At 44.7% G+C, this 22,016-nt stretch overlaps 1 protein-coding gene across 3 annotated transcripts in view; it reads right to left on the reverse strand.

The window, feature by feature from the left end:
• Window positions 1–22,016, reverse strand: part of FANCA (FA complementation group A) — a 34,631-nt gene that overhangs the window by 10,968 nt on the left and 1,647 nt on the right. For all 3 annotated transcript variants that reach the window (XM_068411371.1, XM_068411370.1, XM_068411369.1), the window contains exons 4-27: window positions 21,719–21,861; window positions 21,031–21,126; window positions 18,912–18,985; window positions 17,753–17,865; window positions 16,984–17,066; window positions 16,492–16,525; window positions 14,023–14,089; window positions 13,357–13,469; window positions 12,096–12,172; window positions 11,481–11,622; window positions 10,795–10,928; window positions 9,693–9,803; window positions 9,174–9,269; window positions 9,029–9,088; window positions 7,559–7,647; window positions 7,086–7,146; window positions 6,939–6,988; window positions 5,844–5,920; window positions 4,298–4,402; window positions 3,586–3,728; window positions 3,061–3,131; window positions 1,521–1,620; window positions 523–722; window positions 1–97 (exon numbers count right to left, since the gene is read on the reverse strand). In XM_068411371.1, coding sequence (XP_068267472.1) covers window positions 1–97; window positions 523–722; window positions 1,521–1,620; window positions 3,061–3,131; window positions 3,586–3,728; window positions 4,298–4,402; window positions 5,844–5,920; window positions 6,939–6,988; window positions 7,086–7,146; window positions 7,559–7,647; window positions 9,029–9,088; window positions 9,174–9,269; window positions 9,693–9,803; window positions 10,795–10,928; window positions 11,481–11,622; window positions 12,096–12,172; window positions 13,357–13,469; window positions 14,023–14,089; window positions 16,492–16,525; window positions 16,984–17,066; window positions 17,753–17,865; window positions 18,912–18,985; window positions 21,031–21,126; window positions 21,719–21,861 — 2,336 coding nt within the window. The remainder of the gene's footprint in view (window positions 98–522; window positions 723–1,520; window positions 1,621–3,060; window positions 3,132–3,585; window positions 3,729–4,297; window positions 4,403–5,843; window positions 5,921–6,938; window positions 6,989–7,085; window positions 7,147–7,558; window positions 7,648–9,028; window positions 9,089–9,173; window positions 9,270–9,692; window positions 9,804–10,794; window positions 10,929–11,480; window positions 11,623–12,095; window positions 12,173–13,356; window positions 13,470–14,022; window positions 14,090–16,491; window positions 16,526–16,983; window positions 17,067–17,752; window positions 17,866–18,911; window positions 18,986–21,030; window positions 21,127–21,718; window positions 21,862–22,016) is intronic.

Genomic DNA, 22,016 nt, shown 5'->3' on the forward strand with positions numbered 1-22,016 from the left:
CTTTTTAACAAGGTTAGGAGGAAGCAAGGCACACAGGTCTTCATGGGAGTAGGATGGAAACTTGCACATAAGATAAGATGCTGCTGCAGTGCAAAACCTGAGAGAGAACAAGAAGGAATTCCATTACCTGGTTGGGTCAATCATGAGAATCCAAACTCAAAAAAAAGACTGAGTGTTAAAAATGCTTTTAACCAACATGTGCCAAACCCATTTGCTTTTGGGACCACTTCTGTTTATGTGCTCCCAACCCCAAGTACGTTAATGGCACAAATTTCAGAACCAGAGACTAAACTACAACCTTTGAGAGCACCCAGCCAGCAGGCAGGACAATCATCAGGACGCTGTTTCACGCGGGATCACCATCAACCTGTTGCTCTGTGCAGCACCTCTGTGCAGCACAAACACCTACAGATGCTCTGGAAATCCTCCGTGGCGGCATGGGAGCTTTACCAGCACCCATCCTGTGGCACACCTAAACCCACCACCCAGGGAAGCAAGGAGGTGGCAGATGCATGATCTCACCTCATGCAGAAGGCAAACGACTCTGCTGTCCTGCACACTAGCAAGCGGTTCCAGTACTCAGAAACAGAAAGGACCTTTTCAGGAACAAGCTGAGAAATCCCAAAATTGGCTTCCACTTCAGGAATTAAAGCTCTGGATTCACTTAAGTGGATCACAAAAGCTGCTAGTCCTAAAATATGAGCATCGTTCAGGGAAGGGCCCTGCAAGCCAAACATAAGTAAATAACTGAAGAGAGAGACATTTCATTTGTAACAAAACAACCTTTCTCAGAAAAAAACCTCAGAATTAATCGAGTAGCAGAACATTGCTTCTCCCCATTGACTAATTAGTGCAGCAATATCAATTTAGCAGATGAGATGCACCAGTTACATAAAACACATTCTTCCTTCCTTGAAATTGTGCAGCTACCTTTGGTCAACCCGCAGCAAAATTTGTTTCTGTAACGCAGTAACTTGAAGCAACCAGCTGTACATTCAGCCCAGCAAAATCTGAGACTCTCAAGGCTTTTTAGCGTTTAGGACAGCTCATCTAGTCTATCAGCCTTTTAATTTCACCCTTGCAACATCATGGGGCAAAGGAAATACAACCAGCAGTTCTTTAAAAGAAAACCATACACTGCTGCACCCCAGATTTGGGGGTCTTTTATTTTTAAAAGGGGTGTACAACTGAATTATTCAATGTCAAAGCTTAGGAATGAAGCATTCTACTATTTTTCTTTTGGCTCTGTTCACAAACTTGCTTATTTTAGCTTCTGTTAAAATGTATCTCAGAATGCATTAACCTTCTGCAGTAGTATTTCTGTAGGAAAACATTCAGCTCACATTCCTGAGAGCATGTCCACACTACTTGACTGAAATGAGATTTTTTTGGAAGCTTGAAAGCTAGTGAAGTCCCTCCACAGTGCAGTCCAGACAGGTGCATGCCCCACAGCTCAGGAAATGGAGGTAGGATAGCCTTCAGCACGCTATAACCATATGATTCGTGGTTGGAAAACTAACCTGATGATAAAGAAGCTGGCAGAGCCTGCCCAGAAGCGCAGGTAAGAGTTTCCTGTGTCCACACATCATCTTCACAAACAAGGAGAGACATGGTCCCTGCCTGCAGAAGGTAAAAACCACATGTGCATTTTACTGCTGCTTTTTATCCCCGATACAGGAAGAGGTATTTAAAAATGCTCAGACACAATGAACCTGAGCCGTACTTGTCTGTAAGTACAGGACAATTATCACTGCATTTATAGGCTCAAAGGAAGTGTCATTTTTGGAGCATCTGAACAGAGGACCCCTACAAAGACATGAACTCCACCAGTGCTCTGCCTCAAATGCTGGATAATACACAGTCAAAGAGGTTCAGAGGTGACAACAAGGAGAGGAGGGAGCTGCCTGGGGCACAGACAGCTATTTTTTCAGATGGAGAGGCAAGGTAAACAGAGGCAGAGCAATAAATGGGATCAAAAACCAAAGCAAGAGCAAAAAAGGAATTAATAGGACAAGCTTCTGTTACAAAACAAAGGAGTGACCTTCCTACTGGCATTCCTACCCAGCTGACAGAAAAAGACATCCTCAGGGGAGATCCGATGGGGAGTTGGGTTTAGAAACAATTTCCTGGGATGCTCTTGTTTATCACAGCTACTTTTCAGCACAGGTTTTCAATACAGAGTCATCTGCTCCAGGGCAAAACAGTGTAAAAGAGAGGGACAGATGCACTGGCTGCCAAAGCACGCTGCACTCCAGAGAGGCAGCCACCTTGTTAGCACCGTCAGCAGCTGGCACCACAGGCAGCTTGTCAGTGCGTTGGTATTTTTCAACAAAGCAATTTTCCAGTGAAATGTTGACCATAATGTTTACAGACTTCTGCTGCATCATGCAGGACATGGCTACTAACAGAGTCCGTCCAGTGGTGGAGCAGTGCTACCTCTCCCCCCTCACACAGGCCAGAATCAGAGTCACTTCCAGGGGGAAGAGGGTACAGGAGGTAGAGAGATGATGTACCATGCTGCTCTTCCTGTGCCTGCAGTGTTAGATGTTATGCCTCACTCATTTTATATTAGATATGGCATTAGGGATGAAGGTTGAGGTGCCTGGATCTGCAAAAGCACTGAAAGACACCCCTAAGACATCAGTGCTCACTGTCAAAAGACCAACATGGTCCTCTCCTGATGTTTAGTGTCAGCCAGCAAGTAATTCCTGGACAAAAAGAATCTGCTTCATTCCCCACCCCTGAGCTGAAAACGCCAACCTGAGCACGTGGTATTTGTGGAAAGTTTTTATACGTTGCCACAGAGCACAAAGCAGAGCCAAATTCCACCTTTTTCTGAAGGGATCAGTAACAACAGAGGAGAAACATATTTTATTTACATATATACATCAAAGCACATTAGTTCTTAGATTACAGAAACTCAGAATAAAGCAGCCTGCAAGTGCCAGCCTGGTGCAGTGGGGATGAACAACCCAGAGTCCCTCCTAACCCCTGGACAAGTGCTGGAATTTCAGTGTATTCGCCAGTTTTGATTTCCCTACTCTTTTACTCGCATCTTACCTGTCAGGAGGGTTAAAATAGGAAGCAGCTATTAGGTTTTGGCAGAACGATGTCAGCAGAAGATCAACAACCTGGAATAAGAGACACTGCTAATTCCTACTTGTCGGGCTGGATATCTAGATCCACTTTTCTGCCGTGTATTTCCTGACACTAAAACAAGGAGACAAATTGGTTCATGACATTCACTGCAAGTTGTACAGATCCACTGGCACTAAGAAGAGATGGAAAGTTAAGCCCATACCGGCCCAGGAACGATCCCAGCACACAACAAACATCTAGAGGAGCCTGGTGAAGAAAGCCTAGCTCATCACAGGGCTGCTCTGATAGAATATATCTCTAGATCTCGCCACCAGACACCCAATGACTTCCAGGAGGTTAAACCATATGAATAGTCTGTGCACAAGGTAGACAAAAGGAGAAGTGTATTTCCTGTTCTCCCCAGACAAAGCAACCTTTCATACTACCCAGATGCATTTTTACCTGCTCAGCCCCACTGTTTCTCACCCCAAGCCAGATGGTACTCACACTCTGATGGCCGTGGTCCAGCCTGGGGGCAGAAATGTCAACTTGGATTGGAGAATTCAAAGTAGCAGCTTCGTTCTCATCACTGCTGTGGCCCAAGACGCTTGTGAGTCTGTCCGAAATCACGGCGATCTGTGCTGGCACATCTGCAGGAAGGTGACAGGACAAGAGGAGAACCAGAACAGAAGGCATGAAAGATTTACAACTCCACACAGCAGGAAGAAGAACAAGTGAAATATATACTTCAGTTGATCAGAGCCCAAAGGATGTTATGAAAAGCCTTAATGAGCAAAAAACATTAGCAGGAACACAGTAATCATCATCTTCATTTGAGAAGACAGCATTACTTTTCCCCAGTCCCATTACCCACGCCCATCAAGAATAGTTTTTCACACCAGAAAGGACACAGCCTTCAAGAGGGGGCCCAAGTCACCAGGCAAGCCCCAGGAATGGGGCTGCCCATCTTGGCAACCAAGGGATCATCACAAAGATGTAGACCTGAAGTTCCAAACTCAGGCACGGGAAATACGTCAGACATTAAAATATATATATATATTCATAGCTGGAAGGATTATACAGATCTGAAAGATTACCACCTTCAGGTACCAGTGGCCAGTAAGCAATGCTGTTGCTTTGGCTAGCATTAGCCACGTTTTATTAACGCAGCTTTTGTAACAGTCAGTCATGGGTAGTTATAACCTGCCCTCCTGCATACCTTCATATTTAGCCTGGTCCACAGTCAGCATCCTTAGTGCAGCCAGTTCAGCCTTCAGCTGCTCAACAGGCTCTTTGGAATGGCTGGTCTCTACTTTTGATGCATCTAGACAAGCAAGAGAGAAATGCAACACATTATCCTTACTTAATTATCATCAGCTTCTCCTCTAGCCCAACACCATGCAACATCTACGGATGTTCTGTCTTACTCCATTCTGGTTTTTGTTTAAAACAAGAAATAAAAGGAAATTCCTTTTACCACTAGAAAGAGAGTGCCACCAGCAACAAGCTGCCACAGCACGGCCCCAAAAGCCACCCAGTAGGTTTGTCAGACAGCAGCGGCGTCTTGTACGTGGGCCAGAACCAACTCGACCATGAACAAGAAAAGTCACTAACAAAGGTTAAAATTAATACTTGTTACAAACACACTGTAAAGCAACGAGGTGTTAGGAGACTGCTGAGTCACCTTCATGTGCAAGAGTGAGCAGGGCAGGCTTAGAGCTGAGCAGTGCTCAGCCCTGCCCTAAATCCAGTCTCTGTGCAAGAGCCCCAGGGATGGATGAGGATGCAGGGGAGGGGATGAGGATGCAGGGGATGGAGATGAGGCCAAGCAGGATGCAGGGGACATGGCTGAGGCTGTGCCACTAGAACTCACTGGTAATTGCAGGCCTCCTGCAGAGCTCTGGCTGCCCCCTGGGATCCAGCCCATCCCAGCAGGCAGGGATCCTGCATCCCTGCCAGTTGCCAGGACAGCCTCCACAGCCCGACTCCTGCACATCTGCGGTTCCCCAGGCCTGTGTGGTCACACCTCTGGAGCTACAGCATCTCCAGAGAGCTTCAAATGCCCCAAGTGCCCTGAGCAGGAGCCAGTTACAGATCTGCCTCTGTACACAGAGTACACTGATCTCCACCACACTCCAGGAACAACCCCTGCTCACTAGCCTGACTTTTTCATCTCATATAAACCTGTGGTGAGGATGTTGTCCGTTTTAAGATGCGTTTGAAACACCCTCTTGCTGAAAGAGATAGGAGATTCATTAAATATCTATTACATGATACACGCTGCACCAGTAACGTGGCTGCAGTGATGGGACCTGAAACTAGTGGGGCCTCCCCACCCAAACACATGTAGAGGATCCCCCTTAAAGGGGGTGATGGCGAGTTCAGACAGCACAAGCGCTATTCCACAAGGGATCAACGCAGCAGGTTCACACCCCAGGCTAGCTGGAGCCCAGAAGCATTCGAGCTGCAAACGCTGATTCATGGAGATGAATTTGAGCTTGATTTCAGTCAGGCAGCAGCTGCAGCCTCAGCACAGAGCTCTGCACAGTCTGCAAAAATCCCACCCGAGCAGGACAGGCAGAGAAAGCCATTACGAGAGTAACTATTTAACACCTTAGTAAGACATAAAGGACATACACATCTTTACATCTAGATTAAAGACCTAATCAGCTGTAACTTTTTGAAAGTTTTCAATTCAGGAGGGCGTCAATGGAAATATTAACTTTTATTCAAACTGATCCATAAGTAAATGTTCTATTTTTTACCTTGTAACATTTTCTCTTTCACATCACGACAGGCTTGCATGTATGTGGAGTACAAGTTTGAGGGTATTTTATCAGCTCTAAAATAAAAAAAAAAGCATTTATTATACCACATAACCCCATTCAAACTTCAGCTTTATTAAATATAAGCATAAACAGCAGATATGCTATGAAATGTAATTACAGAGGGTCCAAAGCATACAGAGCATCTGAAGCATTTTTTAATCATCATCTGACACGAGGGCCAGAAATTTATACCCAAGGCTTTCATAGCAAGTATTACACATGGGTAACACACACGACACAAAAATACTGTATATATATTATTAATGCATGTATTAATAGCTATGTCATATATAGTACGTGTCTAAGGTCACATAAGGGTGTAAGCAATGTGACATGCAGCATTCCCACATCTAAAACACTAATGTGAGGGAGACCAAAGCTTGACCTCCAACACTTGCTGCGTAGGCACTCAGTATTAAACCTGTTACATGAGGATCCCTAGAACTCAGCTGCTTCTCTCACAACTTTAATTTTAAAAAATGATGCAGTCTTTTTTGAGAGTCAGACTGGAATAACAAGGCAGGACCAAACGCCTCATCTGTACGCAGCGTCGTGAACGTTTTTTCTTCATGAGAGGTTACAGAGGGATTGCTGGGTTTAAAATCAAGTTGTTTCTGCAATGCAGGAAAGCACTTTTAAACACGCTTACAGGACAAGCTTGAGTTCTGAGACAGGCTGCATTCTCCTGAGACTTTAAATTTCATCTCCCCCTTCTCCCATACCCTCTCCCAAAGAGCATCCTCCCAACTTTGCATAAAAATATCCATGGCCTGCAGTCAGAGGGCTGCATGGGACTCCTAGATAATGGTTTCACAGTGGCTAGAGAACTAATTACTGAACTGAAGACATTCACCTACAGAGATAAGTTACCTCATCCACAACCTGCAAGCCACAAGCCTGGCCACAAAGCCCTGCCAAGGGTTAGCCAACACTCAAGCAAGGTGTCAAAGCCTCCAGTAATCTGATGTAAAGTCAAATGTTCTGAAGAGAAAGTCCAGAACTCCAGAAAATAACACCAGGAAATCTCAATACCTCTTTAAAGAGTTGATAAAAGCCATGCGCACATCTGGGGTTCTAGGGAGCTGCAACAGAAGAGCAGGCAGGTTAGGCACAAATTACCTGTCTACAAACACACATCTAAAGGGGAGGATCAAAAAAAAGCTGAAAACAAATACTAACCACACGTGGCCTGAGCAAAGCAGGAAGAAACCAGGAAGTATAATATGGTCGCCTGAAAATACTGAGACAGAAAAGAAACAGAACAAAATATTAACAGTACCAGAGCTGCAAAGTGCCATGGCATTACCTCAAGAATTCATCTGGCTCCTGCAAATAAGAAATATTCATGGAAACAGGAATAGCCACAGATAAATCAAGCCCAGATTAGCCAATACTTATTAATTTCTTTAATTTTGCTTTTTATTTATTTAACAATTGTGGACTTCTCTTGCAGCTGTGCTTATGCCTTTTCACTCTCCGCACAAAATAGCCTCTACTTAGACGACTGTTGAGGAAGCGGATAACACAGAAAGAATTTCCCCAAACCTCCTTTGCTCACATTCTCAATTTTTCTTGTTTTGTTATTTTGATTTGGACTTGGCTTGTATTATTATTACAGCTAAAACCAAGAGGAGTTGAAAAGCACACGGTACCTGGCTTCTATCACAGACGTTGGGATCTTCCTTGTGTTTTCAAATATCTGAAGGGCCTTCTCAACGTCACGAAGCGCCTGGCCCTGGGGCTGGCTCACGCAAATAACAATGAGAGAATGATGTGAGGAATCAAGGGTGACTATAATCTTCCTGCTTGTTCTTTCAGGGTTAGTAACAGTTGTCTGCTGCGAAGGGAAGCAGCTGAACAAACGCAATCGAATAACAAGAAGTACCTGATACGCAGAGTAAGACTGCAGGACAGAGACAGGGCCTGAACACCAGCCTGCCTTGCAAGGCTGTTATTTAAAACAGCTATTCAGGGGCAGCCCAAAGGTCTGTGTCCTTCTGCACACACCACCTGCAGCAGATACTCCTGCTTCACATCACGTCGTTTATTCAATTGTCCCCCACAGGGACAGTATCTTGCCTGTTCTGAATTTGGTTTATTGTTATTCTATTTTTGTTCATAAGACCCATAATCTTGGCTTCCAGCCTGTGCTACTACGCTCCAGGCAGAGGGACTGCCGCCTTGTTCAAGCCACAAAACATCTTAAGACTGCAACAACCCAGGCCAGTTTCTCAATGGAACAACAGATCAGACTTGGAAGAAATTAAATGAAGTCTTCACTTCGACTTTCAGTTCATCACAGGACTAGATTTCATTGCAGTAGCTTCAACTACCCTGTCACCAGCCTGTATTTCACGTACTCCAGTTGACTGCCTGTATAAATGAGGCCCCCAAGACTGCCATACTTGTGATCAATATATAGGAAGGAGCAATAGAGCCAAATGCTTTGTTATCAATCACTGTTGTTACCCAGAACTTATCATGAACCACAGTGTGAAACTGCAGATTCCCTCCCCAAATCTCCTTTAAATATGAAGACTTTGAATACAACACCAAATAGATGACATGCTATACTGAAAAGAATCAAGATATATATATAAAATGCTTTCCTATGTGATCAAATCATTGGCAGCAAATCCATCGAGGGAAGTGTCACCGTTGTACAAGATGGTCAATCAGCAGAGCTAACGCAGCCCCAGTTCCTGCAAACCTGTGCTCTGCATCCCCACACCATACAACACCAGTAGATCTCCCTTTGTCCCTTAAATCCTCCCCCACAGAATCTTCCATTTATTTTCTATACCCCACAGTACAGGATGGGTAAGAGGGAGCCAGCATTTTCCTGCTTCAAACAGCAGGTGCTGACTGGCTGGCTAATGTAGGTGCTGCTTGGCCAGTAGCTGGCTGGCTAATTGCTGCGTTCCTCTGCAGCCTCATCACAGAACACTCATCACAGTCTGTTTGTCCCTTGTGTAAGACTAGTTTTCATGAAATCTGGGAAGAATCTGCATATTTCTGGCCACTAACCCCTCCGTCTTAAAGCTGGAGAAGCTTTAAGAAGCTCTTCTCCAGAGGAAAAGGGCCATGACTGATGAGAAGGCTGTTGGACAGACTGGCCGTACCTGCACAGCTTCAGCTGTGGAAGACAAGTCTTCATAGAGCCCCATATCTTCTATAGCAACCTGTGTGATGTTAGAGAGATGCACGTGGTCACAACACAGCCAGGATTTTGACAGAACTCTTTTCAAAGAGGCAAATTTTACTAACCTTGAGGTCGGCCAGCCTGGTTTTAGCCAGAGCGATGTACTCCAAGAGAATAGAGCGATGTTTTGTTGGCACAAAAGGTGGGTACATTATATGGACCTGAAATGGGACATTCAAAACAAGATTTGTTATTTTTAGAGGAAATTAGTCTAAAATTCTGGTTAATGTTCACAGTCATTTACCTCAAATATTCCCCAAAGAAGATATTAATGCTTGTTTTAAGATAAGCCATTTTCATGGCAACTGACATGCAATTTTGCCCCAACAGCAACAAACAAAAAAACCCACTAAAGTGCTTAAATTTAACTCCATGAAATTAATAATTCTTCTTGTCAAATAAATCAAAGAATCTCATACTTCCTTATCTCAGGGAGAAAAGGTTTTGAATAGTGGATCAGAAATAATGCAATTACTATAAGAACATTAATAACATGCTGAACCTAGTCAAAGGCACAAGTATGTTCACTTGGGAGCAGTTCTGTGTCAGTCTTTAGAAAACCATCTGTACCAGCATCTTCTCACCTTCAAGTACGGCGCTGCTTCAAAGGGCACTAGCTCCGACAAGAACTCGAAGAGGAAGACCAGAGCTTTCTTACTGCTCCCGTGGTGACCACCAGCGTTCCCAAAGGAGGACTGGAACAGGGGACAATGACAACGCAGCCTTTCAGCGTGGAGAGAATCCCCATCCCAGCAGTGCTGTAACTCAGCACACGAATCCCAGACAGCTGTTACAGATATCTGCTTTCTGCCAAGAGAATCTTTCTGGAGAAACGTCTCCAGAGAAAGTCTATAGAAGTCTCTACAGAAGGTTTCTTGGAGTTTCTTTGTCCAGTTTCCAGAACGCTTGCCACGTCATGCTCAAAGTTCATTCTGATGTGCCACTATGAGGAGTTAAACAAGGCAACACCAAAATGCACCAAAGGGGTGAGATTCATGAGGGAACCATAAATCTGCTGGTTTCTACACAGGTTTATCTGGGCATTAGAAAGAAAAGAAGCCAGCCTGAGGACTAAACAGAGCAGTTTACCTTTTGATACATCCTGAACACTGTCAGCAAAGGCTGAGTTTAGATTGTCAAACTCATACAAATGCATTTACAGGTTTAAATTACGTGGAGATTTGCATACCTAAAATACCTACGTGTTTACAACTCAAAGCTAACAACCCATTAGCTGTAAGGTCAAACAGAGCAATTACAGCTGCATGCAAACATCCAGGAAACAGGAATGCTTCATCTGCAATAACCCACAGCTTACGCAATAACAACAGTGCTGGTTATCAAGATACTGAAACACATCCAAGATTATGGTTATAACAGGAATTACATGTCTGCATTCCTGACAAATAACTAGAGGAGGCACGATGGACTTGAAAGATCAAAGAAGGGAAGACTGGAGAAAGCCAAATAAATATTCTTTGCAGACATAAAGGCAGTAATAAATATTAAATCATTCCTAATACCAATACAGCCACTTGTTACTCTTTTTTGTCCTCTCTCTCTCTCTCTAATTCCTGGCTATCTTGTCTGAAACTAGGCTTTGGCTGTGCAGCAGAGCACTCCTTATGCACAGGTTTCTCACATACTGAAAACAAAGATTACCAGTCAGGCCTCATTTAGCCTTACCTTAAACCATTCAGAGTAAGGCATGAACACAGCAGGGCCCTCCAGAGCAGCCTGACGAGCTATCAGGAATGCAGTGATCATATTTTCCATGTCATAATTCTCAAAGGCCTTCCTCAGGAGATGGCTCAGTAGATCTAGAAACATAAAACAATAACCTCAGACTTTGCTCTTGACAACTGTGCTGTAATTTTCTACAGTAAATGAAGACAAATATCTGTGATAAAACATCTGCCACACAAAGAAGGATGTGTATTGCAGCTTGGGGAACCTTTGGGACCTGCTCATATTTTTTCATGCACTTTCAACAGTCAAATACTCTGGGATTTCAAGAATTGCAGAGGATCCAGCAATGAGATAATCGGCAAGAAACTCTAACAAGGTCTGCTAGCAAAGGTGAGATAGAAGAACTAAGCGTCAGTAATCACCACTCCAATTAATAATTAAGGTAATTATCAAATAACCACTCAGCTGTACACTGTTTGAGAAGCATCAGGCACAAGGCCTGGCATTCACATTGCCAATGACTGAACAGAAAAGCAGATTTTCTGCTGTTCTTTTCCATGCAGGAATCTCAAAACAGCAGCTATGGATGACTCTGTGCTACAGCAGTCGGCGTGGTTTCCCCCCGCAGCACCTGAGAAGCAACAAGCAGACACGAGCTTGCAGGCTTGCCAATACCTACTGACCTTTGAAGAGCTGCTCGGCCTCAGCCTGACAGACTACCAGCGTGGAAACACAGGAGAGGACATGCTGCCAGTTCACCTCGTGGGTCTCCAGGACTTGCTGCAGCTGGCAGATAGACTCCTTTGCACTGAATGCCACCAACAGCTGGAAGAGCGATGGAGATTCATTTTAGCTCTGACATCCACCCACAGGAGTGAAATACACTGTCAGGATTAACAAGCAGATGGCTTTTGCATGACTCTTGAAAAACCTTGCGTGCATCTTTTGCATCAGCTTTCCAGGGCCAAGTATCATTCTGGCTGGGAACCAGCACTGGCTAAAATAAACAGTAATATTCCAGCTCTTTCAGAAGTCATGTCGTGTTCTCTAACAGTAAAAACTCACTTCTTCAATTATTTCCTTTGTTCTCATTAAGAGCTTTGCACAAAAGTCTTTTTCTTCCAAAGTACTTGCACAAAAGCAGTACTACTTCTTCACGCTCCACACTGCCTACAATTTCTGCCAGCTGGTTCAGGTTCTGCAACTGGAACGCACTGTTTTCAAATAATCTCATTTCAGATATTTCAATGAGTATAAACCCAACACAGCAAAGTTCTTGTGAAACCAGGAAGACTTACTTTGCGATACAAGGTAGTGAGCAGCGAACAACTTCTTGTAAAGCTCCACTCTTTCTGCATGTGGATGGCATCAGACACTGTACCCAGAAAAAGAAAAGTTTACTCTTCAGCAGTAGACGTTAAAATACACCAAAACACACAACTTAACCACACAAGATTTCCCTTTGACATTAAAAACTGTCTGATCACAGAATCACAGAATCAGTCAGGTTGGAAGAGCCCTCTGGGATCATCGAGTCCAACCCTTGCCCTGACACCACCATGGCAACTAGACCAGGGCACTAAGTGCCATGGCCAGGCTTTTCTTAAACACCTCCAGAGATGGTGACTCCACCACCTCCCTGGGCAGCCCCTTCCAAAGGCTAATGACCCTTGCTGAGAAGAAATGCTTCCTAATGTGAAATCCTTTCTCTCTCATTCACCTTTGGAACATGAACTGTGGCACCAAGGACCGTGCCATTTCACTACAGCACTGTCCTCTCAAAGCTCCTTCTTGAGATCACACGTTTGTGGGCCAACAGAACGCATGCCCAGAGAACCAGCAAGGAATCATCATTCTCCTCAACAGTCTCTTTCAGCTGGAAGCCAGCGATGACACAGCTCTCCCACACAACAGGTAAGCAGCTCTAGATCATAGCCCAGAATGACTTTACCACAGATCTTGTAGCCCAAACATATTTCTTCCTAAAAACACCAAGCTTCACAACTACCAATCACGGGTTAGAAGCCTTCCTGCCTGTATCTCTGATCTACCAAAAGAAACACCCAGTCAGCAGTGGAAGGCCATGCCTTGTGCTTAAACCCAAACACACACAGGGACCAGACTATTCTAGCCCCAAGCGCTCTGTGCAGCCCCACCTCTCCCTCCTGCTTCCTCCTTTGGCCAGAACTACTCCCAGAGGCCACAGCTCTCCCACGTCCGCTCCGTAAAGGCTGCTATTAGAATCATAGATTCTATAGATTAGATGTTACACCAAATATCTGTTCACAAGCCATTGGCCGAAGCTCTGTTTGAAGGCACTGATTTTCCACCTAAAGTTTTCTCCTGAACTACAGCCCTCTAAAGCCCAGATGAATTTTTCTGTCCCATCTGGCACCCTGCTCATACAGCCCCGGAGAAAGAGCCAGGGGGTCAGGCAGCTTCTCTGGCTCTGGGTCCTCCAGGCTGGACTCCATCCAGCGAGGCCTGGGTGGGCTGGAGCTGCGGACACACCACAACAACACACCCTGGAGACACTCACTCCTCCCCGCCTACTCCTACCTTTCAACAAGGGGTTGTAGGTAAGAACCTCGGTCAGGGTGTGTCTGAAAAACTGCTGCAAGGAATCCGGATGAACCGCGCTTGTATAAACTGACACGTTGAACACATTGAGCCTACAAAGGACAAGGAAATATTCAGAAACAATGCACAGGAAGTATGATCAACCAGGTACTGACTGAGGTGAGTGACTCATTTTTCTTCTACATCTATCTTACAAGTTGCCAGAAATATATACATTTTTGTATGTGTTCTAAAAAACCTATTGATTACTCAACACTACGTAGCTGTCAGATTTATGAACTTCAGTCAAATGTATACCCCTGCACAGGACAGGAGTGGCTTGACGTGTACAAAGTTGTTAGACAAAATGGGTTTGGAAGCAGGAATTGGAGGAGAAGACGACAGCACCTTCCAGGGGTTTCTGCTCAGAAGCAGAGTGAGAAAACTTGACAGGGGAAACTCACTACATGTCAAGAGGGCGCTCCCAGATTGTTTCCAGCCCTACCCTTTCCTACCTGACGCTTATCTTTTTGCATGCATTTTTATGTGCACGCACATATTTTATTAGAGAGGAGAATACTTAACATAAGTAGCACATTCCCCCTATTTCAGTACAAGCATCACAGTGGATAAAAGTGGATTATTCAGAGGAACAGCCCTTCTTACCAGAACCTCATAGCTTGCAACGTGGAAGCATCTTCCTGCTTCTCTTTACCAACAGCATCAAGCACCCCTAGACCCCAAAATAAAGACACAAAAACACAATGAGAGAAACTGAAATGGAAGCAACTGTGACACTAAACAACACACAGGAACTAAAAGGAACAAGCAATTTGTGCCCCTTTAAGAAGGTGACCCCATTAGGGAAATGTGCAGAAGCCATTCAGCAGCACGAAATTCTTATGATTTTTTTTCAAAAGTGACACAGAGACTCGGAAACTATTAACACTAACCTTGAACCCATTTAGAAGCATTCCCAAGAACATGCTAATAATTAAGCCATCTAAAAATGCACATAAATTAGTATTTAATTTCCAAACCCAATCCTAATTTTGCAGTGCATCTGTGAGTGTGAACACTGCAAAGCTGCACGGGAGAAAAGTCTGTCTGTAGGCAGGGATTGGCACAAGCAGGCTTTGAATTAACAACCCTTGGAAACAAAAGTCTTAACTGCCCTTGCCAAAAACAGAGCACGCTGCTGAGTGCCACACATCTGTAACAGCAGTGGGACCTCATGTTACATTTGCTTAGCAGAAATCCCTTCAAAAGCTAGATCTGCCCCAAAATGACTGGTAGAGGTCAAACAGGCTGGCAGCTTGTGCAGCACATTGCCTTGACCATCAGCCCACACCACTCAAAGCCCGAGAGACCCTTTGCTTTATAGCCTGCTGCAGCAGCAGTTTTTCTGTTTCTTGTCCCATCCTACCTTTAAAAGCCTCCTCTTTTAACAGTTAAGAGTTTGGTTTGTTTATTGAGATCATTCAGTGAACACCCTGAAAAGGAAATTTCCTGAGCTGGGGTAGCAAACAGGCTTATGCCTTCCATGAGGCAGTCCACAGTGTTAATATGTAATACTCTCCTCCCCTGCTGAGGAATACTTTAAGGTCAAGTAGGGGAGAACAGAGAAAAGGAGATAAACTCTAGTTATCCTTGGGCACAGGAGTTCAGTACAGCAAGATCAGCGCTATGAAGCACAGTGCTCCCATGCTACTCTCAGCCTGTCCTTCTCCTCCTGTGAAGGTCTGCATTAACAGTGAATTATTTTACATAAAGCGTCCTCATGGTCTTCAAAGCAGCTGAGTAGTTAAGTGAAACCCCTCAAAGGTGACCCAAAAGTACTCACTAGCAAAAATATCTTATATAAAAGTCGTTTAATACATTTTCAGGCACACAGACTGTGTGTGTCAGTGGCAGTGCAGGCTGCACAAACGGGAAGGTCAGCTGAAGAGCAGGTTAGCACAGACTCCTGCCTGGCTGCCAGCAGCCTGCTTCTCCCCAAATCCCCCTAGTCCTGTGTTTGTAAGGGTTATTTTTCAAGTATCGACACTGCTGAAGCGCCACCTGAGATGGGACTCATACATATTAAATAATAAAGCACTTCTGTTAGAGCTTTCCCTTTTTAGAAGCACTCTGCCAGGTCTGTAAGGCATCTCTGCCTACAGACAACGCTCCCTGCGAGACATGGGGCTGGCAGCACCCACAGGATGAGACGCAGAAGGGAGGGAGCAGTTCTGGTGTCACGTCCTGGTTTTCAGGCATCTTACAGCAGAGGAAAAGCACTACCCTCTGCAGCAGCGCTGCGCACGTTGCTGAAACACGCCAGCACGAGCAGTGGTGAAGTGCTGTCACTAAGGAGACAGGAAAGAGCAGCCACGCAGTCAGATTATCCCAAGATATTGGTGGAGGGCACGTGAGGAGGTGCAGGTGATCATGAAGAGGTGTAAGCAAACGTTTCCTCCACTGTACAGTGGATACAGCACCTTACCATGAAGATCATCGGTGACACAGGACAAAAATAACCCTCGTGTGTGGTTAGTCTTTCTGCATAGGGATTTGCAATGCAAATCAGGTGCTACTACCTCTGAGCTCCCAGCAGCAGCATCAGGGCTGCTCAGGCTGAAACAGGCACATTGGCCATGGGACAGTTCTTGAAGACTTCACATGTACATCAGATGTCTTTGCTCAGCATAAAAATAAAATAGGCTTCACAAAACATTAGTCTGCAAATCCGAACCACGAACCAGCAAAAGAGCTTACTTGCACATACCTTTGTAAATTCAAACTTTAACTTACTAAGCAGAAAAAAATTCTTCTAGCTTAACTTGTGTGCTACAACAGTTTAGATTGCTTCCAATCAGGTTTGTTAAAAATCAGCTCAGATATCAGCCTGATGGTGCAGCTGGGAGCATCAAAATGAACTAGCATAAAAGGCAAGAGGTTATCTGCAGTGTTAGAAGACATTGACTTTACAAGAGTGAAAGGGAAAACAGAGGGATATAAAATCAGTGACACAAATATTATGCACAAGAGAGGAAAAGCATCCCAGGCAAAGGGTTTCTCCTTTGAGATTTAGCAATGAACAAGTCCAGCAAACAGCAGTGGCTGCACAGAGCTAGGAATCACAAACACACTTACATGTCAACATTCTTTGTAAGACAGCCTGGCAGATCTGTTCAAAATTGACAAATTAAGACCATTTAGAGTTTAAAAGAGCTACAGTTATATGCAGAAAAAGTAAATTGACTCAAAGAAAGCGTTTTGTCCCTCTTAATTTAAAGCTTAACTTCTACCTCAGAACAGACACAATAGACAGAAGGGGAAGCATTTCCCATGCTTACCAGGATCCCACGCCTCACATTCACATGCAAAAAAAAAACAATCAGGGTGAAACCAAGGAAGCTTACAAAGCCTTGACACCTCACCTTGGAGAAATTCTCCATTTAAAAAGAAAAAAAAAGGTCTTTGTTACGGTTTCACCATTTCCTCCTCACCCACTCCAGCACCTGGACCACCACCCTCTCCTTGTTGCTCTAAGCTCACGTTTATTTATACTCAACAAGGCATAGAGGTATAGAATGGAACTACTTTTTTAAAAATCATTTGTAAATAGGTTCATTTTGTCCTTACATAGGGCACCTTCTTGAATTCCAGCTTCCTCCCCAGCTCCGAAGTTTGCTGAAAGCCATTCTGAAGAAACAGGATGGCAAAGTCTGCAAATCAAGAAGGAATTCCTGTTTCAGCATTCCCTTTCAATACAGATCACTTACTCTTCTGCCTCCCCACAAGACTAGTGTCTGAAAAGCCTCACTCACTACACAGCAGTCAGCAGGAATCATTTATTTCCTTGGATTAAAATTACTCCCAGGCAAAAGGACCTAGAACGATGTGCAAGGAGCACAGAAACTTAAAGGGTTATAAAGAGCAAAGCATTTACAGCTCTTATGCTCCATTACCACTGCAGAACTCATGTGGGTTGTACCTGACCAGCTGCACTGGTCCAAAGGTTTGACTACTCCTCTTCAATCAATCTGTGTAGTGATTTTTTTCTAAACAAACCCACAAAATAAATAATAGAAAATGACAGGGGGAAAACGGAACTGTTAAATATTTCTGGTCCAAAATATCTCAGACACTTTTTGCAGGAGTATCACGCTCTCAATATATCATCCCTGGCCCCACACACCTTGCAATTACCCTTTCTGGTGATGCTATAACTCAAAGGGATAAAAGATAATTGGTTTGAATTTCTGTAAGGGAAGAAAAAAATGCTGAATTGACCAAATATAAAAATATAATCCCCTCGCTGAAATGAGGTAAGGAAATGCAAAGTGAGGCCTCTGTTCTTACACCTCCGAGCTCCATCCCCGCTCCACCAGCGCCCAGCTGAGTGCCTTGCCTGAGAGAATGTGCCCAGCGAGCTCCACGTCCCCAGGGGACTCCTCCACCAGTTCACAGAGGCCACGAAGGCTCCTGCACAGCCACTCCACCGCTGCGGGGCCAGATGGGTTGCTGGGAACAAACAGAAGCACATTCAGTTCAATCCCTCCTGCTTTTTTGTAGTGCTTGGGTTTATGCTCCACCATGCTCTTGGATGCAGGAAAGAACCATCTCCGCAGGACCCTGCCCTATACGGGGCATTTCATTTCTTTAATTTGGACCAGCAAGAGCTTTATTTGAGGATTCCACAACAAAAACATCCAAAGGAAAAAATATGTGTGAAATTGAGTGTTCAATTACTTCCTCATCTCTGACATTAAAGTATTTCCATTCAGAAGGTTCTGCTAGAAGACTTTAGTTCTGATTTTTAAGATACTTGGATAAAAATCTTATTAAAAAAATTAAGCTCTTAATCTATCCCTTTGGTTTGCTTCAATTTGAAGTACAGTGGGCACTGAAGGCTTTTTTCCTACCCCATTAAGAGACAAGTAAACCGATATCAAAGGCCTAAAAAAATTGCTGTAACATTCCTTTGACACCATAAGAAAACAACCTGAGCTCCACAAAGGACAGCTGGTTTTAGCTGGGAAAAAAATAAATCAATTCTTAGAATAACTATTCTCTGGAGATTAACTCTGCCAACCCTTCCTGAAAGGTAAGGTTTTGTGAAGATGGAAGCACAGGGCTGCTGCAAAGCAAGACTTCTTGTCACGACCAGCACTAACTTTTATGGGCTAAGTGAGTTTCCAAGGCTGAGCTGGCGGCACAGCCAGATGAACTGGAGGAGCTGGGGTACCAAGCCCTTTCCCACATGCAGCCATCTGCACCAGTGGCACAAAGAGGGAGATAAAACAGCACCTGGGACAGCCTGCAGCGGTGGTTCTCACTCAATCATTCCTCTTCACACTGCAACCAATGCAGCAGCCATCAGACAACCAGCCACTGCACCTTGAGCTGTGCTAATTAACCCAGCACAACTTCTTAAACCCTGCTAATCTGATCACTTGCCAGCACCTGACTATATTCTTAGCCCAGAATTCTCAGGACTAATCCCCGATTGCGTTTCAATAGGCTTTAAGAGATTAAACACATCTGCAAACCTATAAACCCCTGCTCACCTCTCCAGCAGCTCTCCCAGTCCGATGATGTCGCTTCTGTGCAGGTGCCACACGGCTTCCAGCACTGGAGGGTCCTGACGAGATGTCACAATTAGGTCACAGTCTGCATTTTGCAGTTAACATTAACATTTGGCTAATGTAAACTATCTATAAAAAAATAAAACTAAATTCCATTTATTCAAACTATCCAGAACTTATTCAAGTTTTAAATGACAACACAGGAAATACCAGATGAGGAAAGATTATAATTGATTTTTCCTTCCTCCAAGTTTTGAATGGTTTAGGGTTGTAGATGCATCATCATTTTAAATTTTCCTGGTCAAGTAATAAATACATCCATCTTTGTCCCCCTGGAATAATACTGATGCTGTACATTCAACTGGATATCCCAGAAAACAGGGAACACCACTAAGTTTCAAGTCTTGTTAATTCAGATCCAGAAACAGATTAGAGAACTATCGCTTAGCCTATTAACTGTTCATTAGCCTCTGTGAAGCGAGTTTGCTGCTCTCAAATCCATTTCCCAATAGGAGACTATAGAAAGAGACACTGAACCATACAAGCAGAGAGGAAAAGCCAACGCTGCTGGGGCAGTCTTGCTCCAGAAGGCCAGGCTGGCTGTCAGCAAAACCAGCCCTAGGCATCGCCTCCACGCAGGTGAGACTACCCCACAACGTCCCTTCCAGCTCCCACCCAGACCAGCGTGTCCTGGAGGGTGTCCTGTGCCAGCAGAACAGGACTCCAGGGTGCAGCTGGCAGGGAAAAAGGTGCAGCAGCCACTTCTGCTCGTTCCAGCCTCAACACAGAAAGGAAACCTTCACCCCCTGCGAAGGAAGAGGGCCTTGGGAGTCCAGGGCACACGAGCCATCCAGATGAAAAGCCCCACGAGCTTCCTGCAGCAACTAGCAGCTGCTTCTCAGCATGACCCTAGACTCGCTCACATACTTTGTCTTTGACAACCTAATTCTTCACTGTAACGATCTCAATTACACAGCAGCACTTGATCTCCATGTCTACCTGAGAGCGAGGAGATTTTCATCAGCCTACAAAACACACAGGATTCTATTTTCAGCCCAGGATCAGACATTTGAGACTCGGGCGTACCTCTTTATCCTGGCAGATCAGCCTCTTCCTTATTTCCCACCAGAGCAGCGAGCAACCAAAACTGTCCTGCTCACAAAAAGTCCTTAACTCCACTTAGAGCATCATGTATCTTAAGAAAACAAACCACCCAAACGAAATCAAGACAACACATTTGTGAAGCAATGCAGCCTCTTATCTGCTATCGTATTTCTCTCAAGCCATTTTCTGTGTGAACTCATCCCCATTCCCAGACAAACAGAGCAGAGAACCAGAATGCCAAAGACACGCTGAATACAGCTGGTGAAGCAGACAAAGGACTTCTAGGACCGTGCCACCCCACGTGTGAGCTGAACAGGAAAGAAAACGATACCCCCAAAGCTTCTATTAACCCCAGTGTCACCTCAGATGAGTTTAATCCCATGACCATGCTGTAACCCCCAGCACTGTATTGCCATGAGCTCCCTAGCTGGTTCCTAGTGAGAACCAGCCGTACTCAATGGAAACAGTTAGACATCTCCTTCAGAGAGGCAAGAGTGCTGTTCCCAAGCTCCCCCAAACCCCACGCCTGATCACCAAGATGCTGTCAGCCCTCCTTTGTGGCAGTTTCTCAGCAGAAGTGGCCACACAATTTTAATAATTCACCTACTTCCAAACCTCTGCTAAGTCCTCTTCAAAAAAAAAGCAAATCCCGCTACAGAGGCAAGGAAGCTCCCAGTGAACTTGCTTTAAAATTAACAAAACAAACCAAAAAACACCCCACTATTTATAATTCAGTTCATGCTTTTGAAAGGTCAGAAAGACCACAGTCACTCTCTGGAGGAGCTGACCGCTGCAGTCGGCCACAAGCAGCAAGACTGCTCTAGGTCACCAAAAAAAACACCGAGGGAAACCGAAGGGAAATCACAGCACTTCACTCATCCGTTTCACAGTTATCCCTGGACTTCACGGGAGGGGAGGGTTGGAAACACATTACCAGGTCACATAGATGGAGTCTAAGTTGTCTGTAACACGGCAACATTTCTCCATGAGTTCTTACCTTCATTTTCCACATTTCTTGACAGAAGAACGAGCGACAGAACACGTTGTTCGCCAGCAAATCCTTGGCCGTTTGAAGCAAGCAAGACAGCCTCTTCTGGCATCACCCCCAAAAGGAAGCAGAAATCATTTCCTTTGTAAATAAGACATTCTTAGAAAAACAATCTGTTGCCTTTCCCTGTTTACTGCTTTTTAAAGGCTTGAATGGTGGAGAGAATTCGTGGGAAAGGCCCAAACTTTTCATCTTAAGGGTGAACTAAAGGCAGCCAGGCTGACAGCAGTGACACCTGAGAGCTCCTCGGGGGTGACCTGAGCCAGCAGTCAGGGCACAGCTTTTGTACGGATGGCCATCACCATGCCTGGCTACATCACACACCGAGACGATGGATAAAGGTGGAACCATTAAAGAGACCAAGCCTGAGGTACACCAGAGGTCATAACACAGGATCTGCTCAGAGAAACCTGTGTAACGCTGCACTTCAGCAACAGACAAAAAACTTCCTTTCCAAGCTGTCAAAACCAGCTGCTTTCCTGTACAGGAGAACAACGCCATGCTTCTGTGAGCATATCAGATGTGTAAATGAACAATCACCTGCTCAGGTCCTTTATCAGAACAGATAAACAGGGTTTAAAGTCAAACCTAACAAGACCGTTTTCTTGATAAACAAAACATAAACCTTTTCCCTTACTCTCTGGTCCAAGTTCAGCAGTGGGCCGTGAGAGGGGCTTGCAGAAGCCTGGCAGATCCGCTCCACGTTGGTAACAGCATTTTTGGCTGCCAGGACTGCCGTGGGTACACCCAGTCTTGAGGCCTGTTCCTGCAGGACAGACACTAAAAAAAGAAACAAAGCAGAAAGCTGACAGCATGGGAGAAAAAAGGGTTTGAGCACAGGGCTATGAAGACAGAAGTCCCAAGTCTTAAACTCTTTCCAGCACAGATGTCATTTGTTGCAAATCATTTTTATTTCCATCTATCATTCCTTTACT

Source organism: Nyctibius grandis, chromosome 12 (assembly GCF_013368605.1).
Source record: "Nyctibius grandis isolate bNycGra1 chromosome 12, bNycGra1.pri, whole genome shotgun sequence".
In the NCBI taxonomy this organism is placed as follows: domain Eukaryota; kingdom Metazoa; phylum Chordata; class Aves; order Nyctibiiformes; family Nyctibiidae; genus Nyctibius; species Nyctibius grandis.